Source organism: Elephas maximus, chromosome 19 (assembly GCF_024166365.1).
Source record: "Elephas maximus indicus isolate mEleMax1 chromosome 19, mEleMax1 primary haplotype, whole genome shotgun sequence".
Classification (NCBI taxonomy): domain Eukaryota; kingdom Metazoa; phylum Chordata; class Mammalia; order Proboscidea; family Elephantidae; genus Elephas; species Elephas maximus.
Genome location: NC_064837.1, coordinates 15,904,178 through 15,920,765, shown reverse-complemented (window position 1 = coordinate 15,920,765; position 16,588 = coordinate 15,904,178). Strand labels below are relative to the sequence as shown.

The following is a 16,588-nucleotide window of genomic DNA, read 5'->3' as shown; positions in this document are numbered from 1 at the left end:
CCACCAGGCATCACCTCTTCTGGGAGCTTTCCCTGACCTCTGTGCTCCCACAGTGTACCAGGGCCACCTTTGTCAAAACCCTAGCTCACCTTCTTGTCCTTGACTCCTTATTCATCATTCATTTATGCTACTTTCTTGTTCACTCAGTGCCTAGCATGAGGTCTAAAGTTAAGTGTAACTTACATTTTAGACTCAATAAATGTTCATTGACCTGAACTGAACCATCAGTGCCCTTGGTCCAGGACCAAATCCATCCTTGGCACTTCTTGTGGGGATCACTGCACTTCTTGTAGGGATCACTGAAGGGACAGTGGGCATGTAATCAAGACCACTCATCCAACAAGCCAACAGGGTTTGGAACTAGTAGACTCAGGTGCTTCAGCGACTGCTCAGGTACTGTTACTGGAATAAGGTTCTTGCCTCTCACTGGTCAAGAATGAGCAGGTAAGGCACGTAGAGTTTTCCACACGAGACGAACAGAGCTTTATTAAAGGGGCTTGCAAATGGACACGAGGAGGGCCTAAGCAATGCATACCCCTGTCTCACAGAATAGAGGACTTGCCTGGGTTTTTAAAGTTCCTGGGCGGGAAAAGTTTCATGTTTATTCAGAGTCATAGGCTTGGTTTTCCAGCAAGTAGCTCATTTGGGGTGGGGGTGGGTTAACTAAGGTCCATGCACAGCAGCTTTCTAAGATGGCTCCTATCCCAGAGGCCTCTGGGATTCATAGCAGGACTTATTATGGGGTGTCATGCCTGCGCAGTCTCTCACTCCCCAAGTTCAATTCCCGGCTGCTGCTGCTGCCTCTCACTGCCCCTAGTGGAAGGTCATACAGAGGTCACAGGTGGATGTTCTGCACGTGTCCCTGGGGCTGGTTTTATCCAGCTGCTTCTGTAAGACAACTTTAAAGAAGTTTGTGGGCTATTTTCTGATATCTGGCCCCATTGTTCTGAGGGAATGGCTTTGTTTCTGCACCCCGGCCCCTTTTTCTGTACTTTGTTTGCAGATTTTGGGGCCCCTCTGTTCCCTGTCTTAAAACCAGATTCCTCAGACTCTGCTCCAAACCCCTTGCCCAGCTGTCCCTCCAATGCTTCTGCTCATGATGGCTGGTGGAAGGCTTTGGTGTCATTGGACACTACTGTTTTCTACCAGGGACCTCTCAGCTACCACCTGTGCTTCACTCTTTAGTCATCCTGAACCCAAGTACAGGGCCAGCCCTCCTCTTAATTCTCTACAGCTCAGCCTAAAAGAAACTTCAGCTTTGGATAACACTTTCCTAAAGGTTCTGGGATCATAGAAGGGAAGAACAATACAAAGAGGAAATTATGCCTGCTGTCAATATAGCTGTACTCAGATGCCAGGGCCCAGACCCCTCTCTGGGGACTCTACAGAGCAATGCTTGCTTTACTTCCAGCTGCCTCCACATGACAAAGACCAGCTCAGCTCAGAGAGAGGCTGGGTCTTCTCTCTTCCCCGATCTAATGTCTGCCTTCTTCCCATCCTCCACTTCCTGCCCTGAGATCAGGCACATCCACTCCTTTCAAGGGAAACCCTGCTCCATAAGCATATGGTAGTAGACAGTCAGCGTTATTGATCTTACATAACTTCATTCAAAGGACAGTCCTATCCACTTCTCTTTCCCTCTCTTATCTCCATCAAGAAGTAAAGGAGATATATCAGCATGCTTTCTTTGAGGTCAGTTCCTTCTCTCCCATAAAGAATGGCCTAGAAAAAACCAAAAAAACTAGTTGCTGTGGAGTTGATTCTAATTTACGATGACCCCATGTATGTCAGAGTAGAACTGTGCTCTGTAGGGTTTTCAATGGCTGATTTTTTGAGGCAGATCACCAGGTCTTTCTTCTGAGGTGCCCCTGGATAGACTCGAACCTCCAACTTTTGGGTTAGTAGCCGAGTGTGTTAACAGTTTCCATCACCCGGGGCCTCCATAGCCTGAGGTGGGGCGGGGAACTCCTTTCCCCAGGAACCAGCACTGGTTTCCAGCTCAGTTTGTTCAGAAGGAAGAAATAATTCTCTCTAACTTTTACAAACTGCCTCTCCTGTGCCCCTCGAAAGGGAGAAGGGGCAAGAAAGTCTCAGAGATATATGATACGAGGCAACTGTTCCCCAACTTATACTGCCAAGCAGAACACATTTGAATACTTAGTTTAAAACATTTGTATTCAAGTTAATGGTGATTTCATGGTTTTCTCCAAGAACAACCGGTGAGTGTTTGTGTAACTAAAAAGCACTTCGGGGTGATTTTCCTAAAAGGAAGGAAGAGCTTGCTCCCTAAAGATGAATGCAAGGTTCTTAGGGGGAAAAGTAAAGGTGTCCTGATGTGTTAAACAGCAGGGTCCCCTCACTCCCCAACTTGACACACTAAGGTTTCACGAGTTTTCATGTCCAGGTAGAGGGTCCCTCCTCTATTACATCAGTCACCTTAAGAAGTCCAGATTTCCAGGCAGAAAGGAACCCTAGAATTAGCCATTGTACACCCAGGAGTCAGGGGCCTCCCTATAACATCCCCATCGATTAATCTCCCAGGCTGACTTGCATGCCTTTCATGAAGCAGAACCCCCTCCCTCCCAGACCAGTCCTTCACTGGTCAGCTCTGACAATAGAAATGTCTTCCTCAGCTTCTCCAGCTGGCTCCAGTCCCACCCCTTGGAACTACGCAGAATCTTACTGCTCTGCCTGGGACGTCACCCCACAGACATATCAAACGTATCGCTTGACCTAACCTTCTCTAGGCTGAGACAGAACACCCCAGTCCCTTATCCACTCTCCTGCCATCAGCTCTTAAAGCCACTGCCACAGTTTTCTGTGATATGACATCTCCCACCCCTTTCTCACTCTGGCCTTCTCCTGGGTGTATGGTCCATCTGCCTAGTTCCTTCCCATGACCTGAGCTGTAAGGGCAGACAAAGCATCAGGGCTGCTGCCCAGGTTCTGGAAAATGCATTCCTAAGACCCCTGCTCATTAGGTCTTTTTGACACTTATGTTATAGTCTGGCTCAGACAGACTTGGGAGGTGACTGATATATGTAGGGCTTGCAGCTACAGATGTGAGTATCTAGACATGCTCTCACTGACGGCTTTGAGTACACATGTGCAGTTCTTCTGGGTTGAAACAGAAGCAGATGATTCTAATGATGACATGAGATGAATTCTCGGAAGATGGTGGCCTGAGTGTCCATCCTACCTCCTGTTTACCGCCCATAAACCCATTGCCATCAAGTCGATTCTGACTCATAGCCACCCTATAGGACAGAGTAGAACTGCCCCAGAGAGTTTCCAAGGAGTGCCTGGTGGATTTGAACTGCTTTGGTTAGCAGCTGTTGCTCTTAACCACTACACCATCAGGGTTTCCTCTGTTTACCAACTGCCCCTCAAACACGGCTTCGAATCAGTTCTCCCCAGTTCAGTCATGGTTGAGGAAGTGAAATTTTTAGAATTTTCTTTTTTTTTAATTTGAGTAAACCAGAACAGGAAAAATTACGGTTCGAAGCCCTGCTAGAAACCTAATCTCCCTGTTAGAAAACAAGAGCAGCTTGTACACTGCATACCAACCAAGTCTTTTGCCTGTTGGATTTTTTGTTTGTTTGTTTTTGAAATTTTATGGTGTTTTAGGTGAGAGTTTACAGAGCAAATTAGTCGATCATTCAAAAATGTATACACAATCAATAAATGCACACATACATAAAGAAGAAAGAGCCAAAATCAGAGAACTGTCCCTACAACTTGAACAAATACAAAGAGACTAACAAAAGAAATAGGCACCAGAAGAAAACAAACAATAAAAATTAGAGCAGAATTAAATGAATTAGAGAACAGAAAAACAGTTGGAAGTGTTAATAAGGCCAAAAGCTGGTTCTCTGAAAAAATTAACAAAATTGATGAACCATCGGCCAGACTGATTAAAGAAATGCAGGAAAGGAAACAAATAACCCAAATAAGAAATGAGATGGGCCATATCATCCAACTGAAATTAAAAGAATCATATCAGATTACTATGAAAAATTGTACTCTAACAAATTTGAAAACCTAGAAGAAAGGGATTAATTCCTAGAAACACAGTACCTACCTAAACTAACACAAACAGAAGTAGAACAGCTAAATAGACCCATAACAAAAGAAGAGATTGAAAAGGTAATCAAAAAACTGCCCCCCACCCCTGCCAAAAAAAAAGCCCTGGCCCAGACGGCTTCACTGCAGAGTTCTATTAAACTTTCAGAGAAGAGTTAGCACCACTACTACTAAAGGTATTTCAAAGCATAGAAAAACGATGGAATGCTCCCTAACTCATTCTATGAAGCCAGCATATCCTGATACCAAAACCAGCTAGACAGCAGAAAAAAAGAAAATTACAGACCTATATCCCTCATGAACATAGATGCAAAAATTCTCAACAAAATTCTAGCCAATAGCATTCAACAACATATCAAAAAAATAATCCACCATGACCAAGTGGGATTTATACCAGGTATGCAGGGATGGTTCAATATTAGAAAAACAATTAATGTAATCCACCATATAAATAAAACAAAAGACAAAAACCACATTTTATCAGTTGATGCAGAAAAGGCATTTGACAAAGTCCAACACCCATTCATGATAAAAACTCTCAGCAAAATAGGAATAGAAGGAAAATTCCCCAACATAAAGGGCATTTATACAAAGCCAACATCATCCTAAATGGAGAGACCCTGAAAGCATTTCCCCTGAGAACAGGAACCAGACAAGGATGCCCTTTATCACTGCTCTTATTCGACATTTGTGCTGGAGGTCCTAGCCAGAGAAATTAGGCTAGACAAAGAAATAAAGGGCATCCAGTTTGGCAAGGAAGAAGTAAAATTATCTCTATTTGCAGATGACATGATCTCATACACAGAAAACCCTAAAGAATCCTCAAGAAAACTACTGAAACTAATAGAAGAGTTCAGGAGAGTATCAGGTTACAAGATAAACATACAAAAATCAGTTGGATTCCTCTCCATCAACAAAAAGAACATCGAAGAGGAAATCACCAAATCAAGACCATACACGATAGTCCCCAAGAAGATAAAATACTTAGGAATAAATCTTACCAAAGATGTAAAAGACTTATACAAAGAAAACTAAAAGATACTACTGCAAGAAACCAAAAGAGGCCTACATAAGTGGAAAAACATACGTTGCACATGGATAGGAAGACTTAACATTGTAAAAATATCTATTCTACCAAAAGCCATCTATATACACAATGCACTTCGGATCCAAATTCCAGCGACATTTTTTAATGAGATGGAGAAACAAATCACCAACTTCATATGGGGTGAAAGAAATCCCGGCTAAGTAAAGCATTACTGAAAAAGAAGAACAAAGTGGGAGGACTCACTCTACCTGATTTTAGAACCTATTATACCTCCACAGTAGTCAAAACAGCCTGGTACTGGTACAACAGCAGACACATAGACCAATAGAACAGAATTGAGAATCCAGATATAAATCCATCCACATACGAGCAGCTGATATTTGACAAAGGCCCAGTGTCAGTTAATTGGGGAAAAGATAGTCTTTTTAACAAATGGTGCTGGCATAACTGGATATCCATCTGCAAAAAGTTAAACAGGACCCATACCTCACACCATGCACAAAAACTAACTCCAAATGGATCAAAGACCTAAGCATAAAGACTAAAAATGATAAAGATCATGGAAGAGAAAACAGGGACAGTGTTAGGAGTCCTAATACATGGCATAAATGGAATACAAAACATTACTAAAAGTGCTGAAGAGAAGCCAGATAACTGGGAGCTCCTAAAAATCAAACACCTATGCTCATCTAAAGACTTCACCAAAAGAGTGAAAAGACCACCTACAGATTGGGAAAAAATTTTCAGCTATGACATCTCCGACCAGCACCTGATCATTAAAATCTACATGATTCTGCTAAAACTCAACCACAAACAGACAAACAACCCAATTAAAAAATGGGCAAAGGATATGAACAGGCACTTCACTAAAGAAGACATTTGGGCAGCTAACAGATACATGAGGAAATGCTCTCAATCATTAGCCATTAGAGAAATGCAAATCAAAACTACAATGAGATTCCATCTCACTCCAACAAGGCTGCCATTAATCCAAAAAACACAAAAGAATAAATGTTGGAGAGGCTGTGGAGAGATTGGAACCCTTATACACTGCTGGTGGGAATGTAAAATGGTACAACCGCTTTGGAAATCTATCTGGCATTATCTTAAACAGTTAGAAATAGAACTACCATATGACGCAGCAACCCCACTCCTCAGAATATATCCTAGAGAAATAAGAACCTTTACACAAACAGATATATGCACACCCATGTTTATTGCAGCACTGTTTACAATAGCAAAAAGATGGAAGCAACCAAGGTGTCCATCAATGGATGAATGGATAAATAAATTATGGTATATTCACACAATGGAATACTTTGCATCAGTAAAGAACAGTGAGGACTCTGTGAAACATTTCATAACATGGAGAAACCTGGAAGGCATTATGCTGAGTGAAATGAGTCAGTTGCAAAAGAACAAATATTGTATAGGACCACTATTATAAGACCTTGAAAAATAGTTTAAACTGGAAGAACACACTCTTGTGGTTACGAGAGAGGGGAGGGAGGGAGGGTGGGAGAAGGGTATTTACTAATTAGATAGCAGATAAGAACTAAGTTAGGCGAAGGGAAGGACAACACTCAATACACGACAGGTCAGCACAACTGGACTAAACCAAAAGCAAAGAAGTTTCGTGAATAAACTAAATGCTTCGAAGGTCAGGGAAGCAGGGGCAGGGGTTTGGCGACAATGGTTTCAGGGGACATCTAAGTCAATTGGCATAATAAAATCTATTAAGAAAACATTCTGCATCCAACTTTGAAGAGTGGCGTCTGGGGTATTAAACGCTAGCAAGTGGCCATCTAAGGTGCATCAATGAGTCTCAACCCATCGGGATCAAAAGAGAACGAAGAACACCAAGGACACAAGGTAATTACAAGCCCAAGAGACAGACGGGGCTACATGAACCAGAGACTACACCATCCTGAGACCAGAAGAAGTAGATGTTGCCCGGCCACAACTGATGACTGCCCTGGCAGGGAACACAACAGAGAACCCCTGAGGGAGTAGAAGAACAGTGGGATGCAGACCCCAAATTCTCATAGGACCAGACTTAATGGTCTGAATGAGACAGGAAGGACCCTGTCATGGCCCCCAGACCTTCTCTTCCCCTAGGACAGGAAACGTTCCCAAAGCCAACTCATCAGACATGGGTTGGACTGGACAGTGGGTTGGTGAGGAACGCTGGTGAGGCGTGAGCTTCTTGGATCAGGTGGACACTCGAGACTGTGTTGGCATCTCCTGCCTGGAGGGGAAACGGGAGGGTAGAGGGGTTTAGAAGCTGGCAAAATAGACACGAAAAGAGAGTGAAGGAGGGAGCAGGCTGTGTCATTGGGGGGAGAGTAATTGGGAGTATGTAGCAAGGTGTATATAAGTTTTTATGTGAGAGACCGACTTGATTTGTGAACTTTCACTTAAAGCACAATAAAAATTATTTAAAAAAATATACACACAAATTGTTTTGTGATATCGGTTGCAATCCCCACAATGTGTCAGCACTCTCGGGCTTTCCTATTACACTCTGGGTTCCCCGTGTCGATTTGTCCAGGTTTCCTGTCCCTTCCTGCTTTCTCGTCTTTTCTTTTGGTGGGTGTTGCCCATTTGATCTTGTAAACTTGATTGAACTAAGAAGCACTATGTGTTATTGTTTGTTCTGTAGGCCTTTCTAATCTTTGGCTGGAAGGCGGGCTTCAGGAGTGGCTTCAGTTCTAAGTTAGAAGGGTGTCCGGGGTCCGTAGTCTCAGGGGTTCCTCCAGTCTCTGTTGGACCAGTATGTCTGGTCTTTTTTTTTTTTTTTAGTTTGAATTTTGTTTTACATTTTTCTCCTGCCCTGTACGAAACCCTGTATTGTGATCCCTGTCAGAGTGGTCAGTGGGTGTAGCCAGGCACCATCTGGTTCTTCTGGGCTCAGGCTGGTGGAGGCTGTGGTTCATAGGGTCCACTAATCCTTGTTTTTTTTCTGATATTTGCCTTGTGTCTTTGGTTTTCTTCATTCTCCTTTGCTCCGAACATGATGGAACCAAAAGATGTATTTTAGATGGCCTCTTGCAAGCTTTTAAGACCCCAAGCCCTACTCACCAAAGTAGGATGTAGAACATTTCTTTATGAACTGTGTTATGCCAATTAACCTAGATGTCCCCAGAGACCATGGCCCCAGCCCTCAGCCCCTGTAACTCGATCCCTCAAAGTGTTTGGATGTGCCTAGGAAGCTTCTATGGCTTTGCATTGGTCAAATATACTGACATCCCCTCTACCATGCGTTCCTTCCTTTCACCACTTAGTGCTTGTCTACTATCTAGTTAGTGATTATCCCCCCGCCCCTCCCCTCCTTCTTAACCATCCAAGATTGTTTGTTTTTTGTGTGTTAACCTTTTCATGAATTTCTATAATAGTGGTCTCATGACTTATTTCACTCTTGTCCTCAAGATTCATCTATGTTGTGATGTTTCACAGATTCATCATTGTTCTTTATTGTTGCATAGTATTTCATTGTGTGTATTTATTTATCATAGTTTGTTTATCCATTCATCTGCTGATGGGCACTTAGGTTGTTTCCATCTTTTTGCTATTGTGAATAAAGCTGAAAAGAACATGGGTGTGCATATGTCTATTCATGTGACGGCTCTTATTTCTCTAGGATGTATTCCTAGGAGTGGGATTTGCTGGGTCATATGGTATTTCTACTTCTAGCTTTTTAAGGAAGCACCAATTTTTTTTTTTCCAAAATGGTTGTACCATTTTCCATTCCCACCAGCAGTGCATAAGAGTTCCAATCTCCCCACAACCTTGCCAACATTTGTTAATTTCTGGTTTTTTGATTAGTGCCAGTAATGCCAGTAATGTTGGGGTGAGATGGTATCTCATTGTGGTTTTGATTTGCATTTCTCTAATGGCTAATGATCGGAAGCATTTCCTCATGTGTCTGTTAGCTGCCTCAATATCTTCTTTGGTGAGGTATCTGTTTATATCATTTGAATTATTTGTCTTTTTGTTATTGAGGCGTTGAAGTATTCTATAGATTTTGGAGATTTAACCTCTATTGGATAGGCCATAGCCAAAATTTTTTTCCCCGTCCGTAACTCTCTTTTTACTGTTTTGGTGTCATGCGAAACCTGGGCAATGAATAAGGAAGACCAAAGAAGAATTGATGCCTTTGAATTATGGTGTTGGCGAAGGATATTGAAAATACCATGGACTGCCAAAGAACCAACAAATCTGTCTTGGAAGTAGTACAGCCAGAATGCTCCTTAGAAGCAAGGATGGTGAGACGACATCTCATATACTTTGGACATGTTGTCAGGAGGGATCAATCCCTGGAGCAGGATATCATGCTGGGCAAAGTAAAGGGTCAGCGAAAAAGAGGAAGACCCTCAGCAAGAGGGATCGACACAGTAGCTGCAACAATGGGCTCAAGCATAACGATTGTGAGGATGGCACAGGACTGGGCAGTGTTTCGTTCTGTTGTACACAGGGTCTCTATGAGTCAGAACTGACTCGACGGCACCTAACAACAGCAACAAGTGTTTAATTTTTAGGCGCTCTGATGTATTTAGTTTATCTTCTGGTGTTTGTGCGTTGTTATTTACGGTTTATATTGAATTTATGCCATGTTTTTTATTGTGTTGACTCTGTTTTTTCTTCCATGATCTTTATCATTTTAGGTTTTATATTTAGGTCTGTTATCCATGTTGCATTAGTTTTTGTGTATGGTGTGAGGTATGGGTCTGTTTCATTTTTTCACAGATGGACATCCAGTTATTCCAGCACCACTTGCTAAAAAAACTGTCTTTCCTCATTTAATGGACTTTAGTCCTTTGTCAAAGATCTGTTGACCATGGGTGGATGGATTTATGTCTGGTTTCTTGATTCTGTTCCATTGGTCTCCATGTCTGTCATTATACAGTACTAGGCTGTTTTGACTACCGTGGCTGTGTAGTAGGTTCTGAGATCAGGTAGTGTGAGGCCTCCTACTTTGCTCTTTTTCTTCAATAATGCTTTGCTTATCCAGGACCTCTTTCTTTTCCCTATAAAGTTGGTGATTAATTTTTCCATGTCGTTAAAGAATGCTGTTGGTATTTGGATCGGGATTGCATTATCTCTGTAGATTGCTTTGGGGAGAATCGACATTTTGACAATGTTGAGTCTACCTATCCATTAGCGTGGCGCGTTTTTCCATTTATGTAGGGCACTTTTCTTGCAATAGTGTTTTATAGTTTTCTTTGTATAGGTCTTTTAGGTCTCTGGTTAGATTTATTCCTAAGTATTTTATCTTTTTAGGGACTATTATTAATGGTATTGTTTTCTTGGTTCCCTTTTTGAAGTTCTCGTTGGTGTATAGGAATCTAATTGATTTTTGTATATTGATCTCGTATCCTGCTACTCTGTTGAAGCTTTCGATTAGTTCCAGTAGTTTCCTTGTGGAATCTTTGGGATTCTTTATGTATAGGATCATATCATCTGTGGATAGGGATAGTTTTCCATCTTCCTTTCCAATTTAGGTGTTCTTTATTTCTTTTTCTTGCTTCATTGCTCTGGCTAGCACTTACGGCACAACGTTAAATAGGAATGGTGATAAAGGGCATCCTTGTCTTGTTCCCGTTCTCAGAGGAAATGCTTTCAGCCTGTCTTCATTGAGAATGATGTAGGCTGTTGGCTTCCTATAGAACAAAACCCAAACCCGTCGCTGTCAGGTTTATTCTGACTCATAGTGACCCTATAGGACAGAGTATAACTGCCCCATAGGGTTTTCAAGGAGTGTCTGGTGGATTCAAACTGCCAACCTTTTGATTAGCAGCTGAGCTCTTAACCACTGCACCACCAGGGCTCCTGGTTTTGTATAAAAACCCAAACCCGGTGCCGTCGAGTCGATTCCGACTCACGACCCTATAGGACAGAGTAGATCTGCCCCATAGAGTTTTCAAGGAGCACCTGGTGGATTCGAACTGCCAACCCTTTGGTTAGCAGCCATAGCACTTAACCACTACGCCACCAGGGTTTCCTGGTTTTGTATAAATGCCCTTTATTATGTTGAGGAATTTTCCTTCTATTCCTAGTTTATTAAGCGTTTTTATTAGGAATGGGTGTTGGATTTTATCAAATGGCTTTTCTGTGTCGACCGACATGATCATGTGATTCTTTCCTTTTGTTCTATTCATGTTGATTGATTTTCTAATGTTGAACCATCCTTACATACCTGGATTGAATCACAGTTGGTTGGGGTGTATTATTTTTTTGATATGATGCTGAATTCTATTGGATAGAATTTTGTTGAGCATTTTTGCATCTATATTCATAAGAAATATTGGTCTGTAATTTTGTTTTCTTTTTTGGTATCTTTTCCTGGCTTTGAAATCAAGGTTATGCTGGCTTCATAGAATGAATTTGGGAGTATTGTTTCCTTTTCTATGCTCTGAAACAGTTTGAGGAGTGGTGGTGTGAGCTCTTCTCTGAATGTTTGGCAGAATTCTCCAGTGAAGGGATCAGTCCCTAGAGAAGGATATCATGCTTGGTGAAGTAGAGGATCAGGGAAAAAAAGGAAGACCCTCAATGAGATGGATTGACACAGTGGCTGCAAAGATGGGCTTAAGTATAACAACAATTATGAGGACGGCGCAGGACCAGGCAATGTTTTGTTCTGTTGTACGTATGGTCACTATTAGTCGGAACCGACTCAATGGCACCTAACAACAACAGATGAAGGTTTATAGAACAAACTAGCTTCTCATTAAACAATTAATACATATATTGTTTTGTGACATTGGTTGCCAACTCCACGACATGTCAACACTTTCCTCTTTTGACCTTGGGTTCCCTATTACCAGTTTTCCTCTCCCCTCCTGCCTTCTCATCCTTTCCCCTGGGCTGGTGTGCCAATTTAGTCTCATTTTGTTTTATGGGCCTGTCTAATCTTTGGCTGAAGGGTGAACCTCAGGAGTGATTTCATTACTGAGCTAAAACTGTGTCCGGGGGCCATACTCTTGGGTTTTCACCAGTCTCTGTTGGACAAGTAAGTGTGATTTTTTTTTGTGTGTGTGTAAGTTAGAATTTTGTTCTACATTTTTCTCCAGTTCTGTCCGGGACCCTCTATTGTGATCGCTGTCAGAGCAGTCAGTGGTAGACTGGCACCATCTAGTCGTGCTGGACTCAGTCTGGTGGAGACTGTAGTGCTTGTGGCCCATTAGTCATTTGGACTAATCTTTCTCTTAGGTCTTTGGTTTTCTTCATTCTCCATTGCTCTAGACGGGGTGAGACCAGTGGAATATCTTAGATGGCAACTGACAAGCTTTTAAGACCCCAGATGCAACTCACTGAAGTAGAATGTAGAACATTTTCTTTATAAACTATTGAGCTAGATGTTCCCCAAGACCATGGGTCCTGTCTCATTTCTAACGTGGGTTTTTTGCTTCCTCTCCTGTTTTTCTTTTGTTAGTTTGGCAATGGCTTGTGGATTTTGTTGATCTTTTCAAAGGATCAACTTTTGGTCTTGATGATTCTTTATACTGTTTTTCTGTTCTCTTTTTCATGTATTTCTGCTCTAATCTTTATTATTTCCTTTCTTCTGGTGCCTGTGGGCTCTTTTTGCTGTTCTCTTTCTATTTATTTGAGTTGTAGGTCTAATGCTTTGATTTTGGTCCATTCGTGTTTTTTGATGTGTGTGTTTATTGCTATAAGTTGACCTCTGAGCACTGCCTTTGCTGTGTCCCAAAGATTTTGTTATGGTGTGTTTTCATTCTCATTTGATTCTAGGAATTTTTTTTATTCCCTCTTGTTTCTTCTATTACCCCATCATTTAAAAAAAAAAACCCCACTGCCGTCGAGTCGATTCTGACTCATAGCGACCCTATAAAAGCAGGGTGTTATTCAGTTTCCATGTAAATGATTTTTTTTTTCTTGATCTTCTTGTTATTGATTTCTGCTTTTATGGCATTGTGATCAGAGAGAATCCTTTGTATTATTTTGATGTGTTAGATTTTATTGGGGGTTGTTTTGTGGCCTGAAATGCAGCCTATTCTGGAGAATGTTCCATGAGTGCTGGAAAAGAATGTATACTTTGTTGCTGCTGGGTGGGGTGTTCTATATATGTTTATGAGGTCAAGTTGGGTGATTGTAGCCTTTAGATCTTCTGTATCTTTGCTGAGTTTCTTTCTAGCTGTTCTGTCCTTAAGGAGAGTGGTGTGTTGAAGTCTATTATTATTGTGTAATTATTTCTCTTTTCAGTGCTGTTTGTGTTTGTTTTCTGTATTTTGAAGCCCTGTTGTTGGGTGTGTAGACATTTATTAAGGTTATGTCTTCTGGATGAATTCTCCCTTTAATCATTATATAATGTCCTTCCTTGTCTTTTTTTTTTTTTTTTTAAAAAAAAACAAAGCCAATTTTTATTGCTCTGGGCTAAACCAGCAGAGAAAGACCTGGGAACACAAGAAGTTGGGTTCTCGGCCTCCTGGGAAGCTAACCCTCTGTACTTGGGACCTGGTGACCACCTGCTCATGGGCCGGGTCCCCACCAAAGTCTATGTGCCACCAAGTCCTGGGAGCAGGGTTTCTCCTCTCCACAGTAGAGTCCAGGGTGCCACCTGCATAGATCTGAGCCTTGCCTGCAGTGCTGACCTCCACTGGGCAGTGTCTTTAGGAGGGCGTCTTAGCAGAGGCTGGCCCCTTCTCCTTCCCTGGAGTCTTCATCAGTGCAAGCTTCTTGGGCACACTGGTGCTGGCCTTCATCACCACGTCACGTTCAAGCTTCTTTTGGGTCCCAACCTCCAGGTCCTTCTTGAGCTTTCGCTGCTGCACCACGCGCGCCTTCTTGGGGGTGATAACACGGCCACCCTTCCTCGGGCCCTGACTCTGCTCTGAAGCTGCTGCCTTGCTCTTCCCCAGCTTCTTTGCCTGGAATTTGCATTGCCTCTGCGCCATGGCCATGGGTGTGCAGAAAAAGCCTCCCTTGTCTGTTATGGTTGATTTTGCCTTAAAGTCTATTTTATCTGAGATTAGTATTGCCACTCTCACGATTTTTTGGTATACTGTTTGCTTGTTATATTTTTTCCTTTCTTTTATTTTTAATATATTTATGTCTTTGTGTCAAAGGTATGTCTCTTGTAGACAGTATATTGATGAATCATGTCTTTTTTATCCATTCTGCTGCTCTCCATCCCTTTACAGGTGCACTTAAGCCATTTATATTCATTGTGATTATCGATAGGTATGAGTTTATTGCTGTCATATTGTTGTGTTTTTTTTGTGTGTGTGTGGTACTGACATTTTCTTACTTCCTGTACTGAGTTCCTTTTGTTTGTGGATTTTGTTTTCTTTTGTTATTATAAATCTTCTGTTTACTGAGTCTTTATGTTTTTCTTTTTTATTCTGATGAGTAGATTTGTTACCTTGAAATTTACCCTTATCTTCCCAAGTTTGAACCACTTTTTGTTACTTGATATCACCTTGTCTTCCTCTGCATTTAAAAGTTCTATATTTATACCATTTATTCCTCTTTTTTTTATTGTTTTGAAATTGTCATCATTTACAGATTGACATCTCTGTTTCAAGTCTTTTAGCTTTGTTTTATTATTGAGAATTCTTTACCTAGGTTGATATCTGACTGATGTTGTCCTGTGTCCCAGATTCCAGTTGTTGTCTGATGTTGTTTGTTCTCTAACTGAAGGACTCCTTTTAATATTACTTGTAAATTTGGTTTTCACAAATTCTCTTAATTTCTGTTTATTTGGAAGTGTCCTAATTTCTCCATCATATTTGACAGAGAGTTTTGGAGGATATATTATTCTTGGTTGGCAGCTTTTTTCTTTCAAAGTTTCACATGTGTCAGCCCATTGCCTTCTTGCCTTCATAGTTTCTGCTGAGTAAGTCTTCTTATCTCCCCCTTTTAAGTAACTTTTCATTTCCTCAAGCTGCTGCCAGGATTCTATCTTTGTCTTTGCTTCTGGCTAGCATGATTATGATATGTCTTGGTGACTTTCTTTTGTGGTCTATCTCCTATGGAGTTTGTTGAGCTTCTTGGATGCTCAGCTTTTTGTCTTTCATGATATTTGGGGAGTTTTCTGCCAGCAAATCTTCAACAATCTTTTCTGTGTTTTCCTTTCTCTCCCCTTGTTCTGGAACTCATATCATGCGAAGATTTTTGCTCTTGATTGTGTCCCACATGGTTTCGTAGATTTTCTTCATTCTTTTCTTTGATTTTTCCTAAAAAAAAAAAAAAAAAAGGCATCCATGGGTTTGTCTTCAATCTTGCTGGTTCTGTCTTTCATCATTTCAAATTTGCTCCTAAGACCTTCTATTGAGTTGCCCATCTTTGAAATTTTGTTATTTATCTTTTCTCTTTCTAGTTGCTGTTTTTATATGATTTCTAATTGTTTGTTTATTTTGACATTTTGTTTTTGTATTTTTTTTTCCAGAATTCTATTGCTTTGTCTGTGTTTTCCTTGATTTTGGCTATGTTTCCACTGGTTTTGTCTGTGTTTTCCATGATTAGTCTGTGTTTTCCTTGATCTTTTTCCTACTCTCTTGGAGACCCCCCAAATATTAGTATTTTGAATTCCATATCAGGTAGCTCCACTGCCTTTTCTTCTATGAAAAGGCAATCGAATTCTTTATTTCAGTTACTTGCTGGAACTGTCTTGTCCTCCTTTTTTAATGTTTTGATATTGTCTGTTGTCTCCGAGACATTAAGGTGTTGTTTTCTTTATTGATTGTATGTTCATTTGTTTTGATTTGATATGTCAGGGCAGGCAGGCCAGGTATGCTTTGCTTCTTGCTCATCTGTGGGCATGATAGTTTCGCTACCTTGTCTGGGTGGCCAGAGCAGCAGCAGGCAGGGTGAGCCCACTTTGCTGTACTCTGGCTTGGCAAGGTGGCTGGGGGTGAACTGGGTGGGCACTGCCCGCCTCTAGATGTTGGTCCAGCAGTGTGGGAGCATTCACAGCCCCTTGCCTGATGGTGGGGGTGTCAGATGGGGGTGGTACAGGCTCACTTCCCACCATTCAGCAGCTGGTTGAGTGGCGGGAGGGGAGGGGTGGTACAGGCCTGGTGCAGCAGCAGCCCTGGGCACTGGAGACACTGTAGCCATGGTTTCTCTGGTCACTGGCTGCTGTGTCGCCTGTTGGGAGCTTCATGAAGTTGCCTTCCTGTACTCCCTGCCCAGGGTCCTTGCTGCCTGGGGTCTAAGATAATGACACCATGCCGTGTTAGTTAGCAGGGGACCGCCATTCCATATCTCTCCTCATTCTCTGTTTTTCGTCAGTTTCTTCTTTCATTTGGTGTTTGATCTAGTTTCTTATCCCTTCATTTACATCTGTCTACAGTGCCATGTTGACTCCACCCTTGCCTGTTGGATTCTGAGCAGAGCCAGAAACGTGGTGTTTCACTCAAAGATGGTGAATGACCAGACCGCTTTGAATGTGTGTCACTCTCCACAGTCCTGCCAATGATCCAGTCTCACACATCAGGC

General features: G+C 41.8%; 1 protein-coding gene across 1 annotated transcript; it reads right to left on the bottom strand.

Annotated features, from left to right (window-relative positions):
• Positions 1-13,758: 13,758 nt before the first annotated feature.
• On the bottom strand, positions 13,759-14,043 carry LOC126061881 (leydig cell tumor 10 kDa protein homolog). Its single transcript, XM_049858688.1, has one exon. It carries the CDS (start codon positions 14,041-14,043, stop codon positions 13,759-13,761), a length of 285 nt encoding a protein of 94 aa, XP_049714645.1.
• Positions 14,044-16,588: the final 2,545 nt, after the last annotated feature.

What these genes read in the sequence shown, in the direction of transcription:
- LOC126061881 (XM_049858688.1), bottom strand. Translation starts at nt 14,043, where the DNA reads ATGGCGCAGAGGCAATGCAAATTCCAGGCAAAGAAGCTGGGGAAGAGC.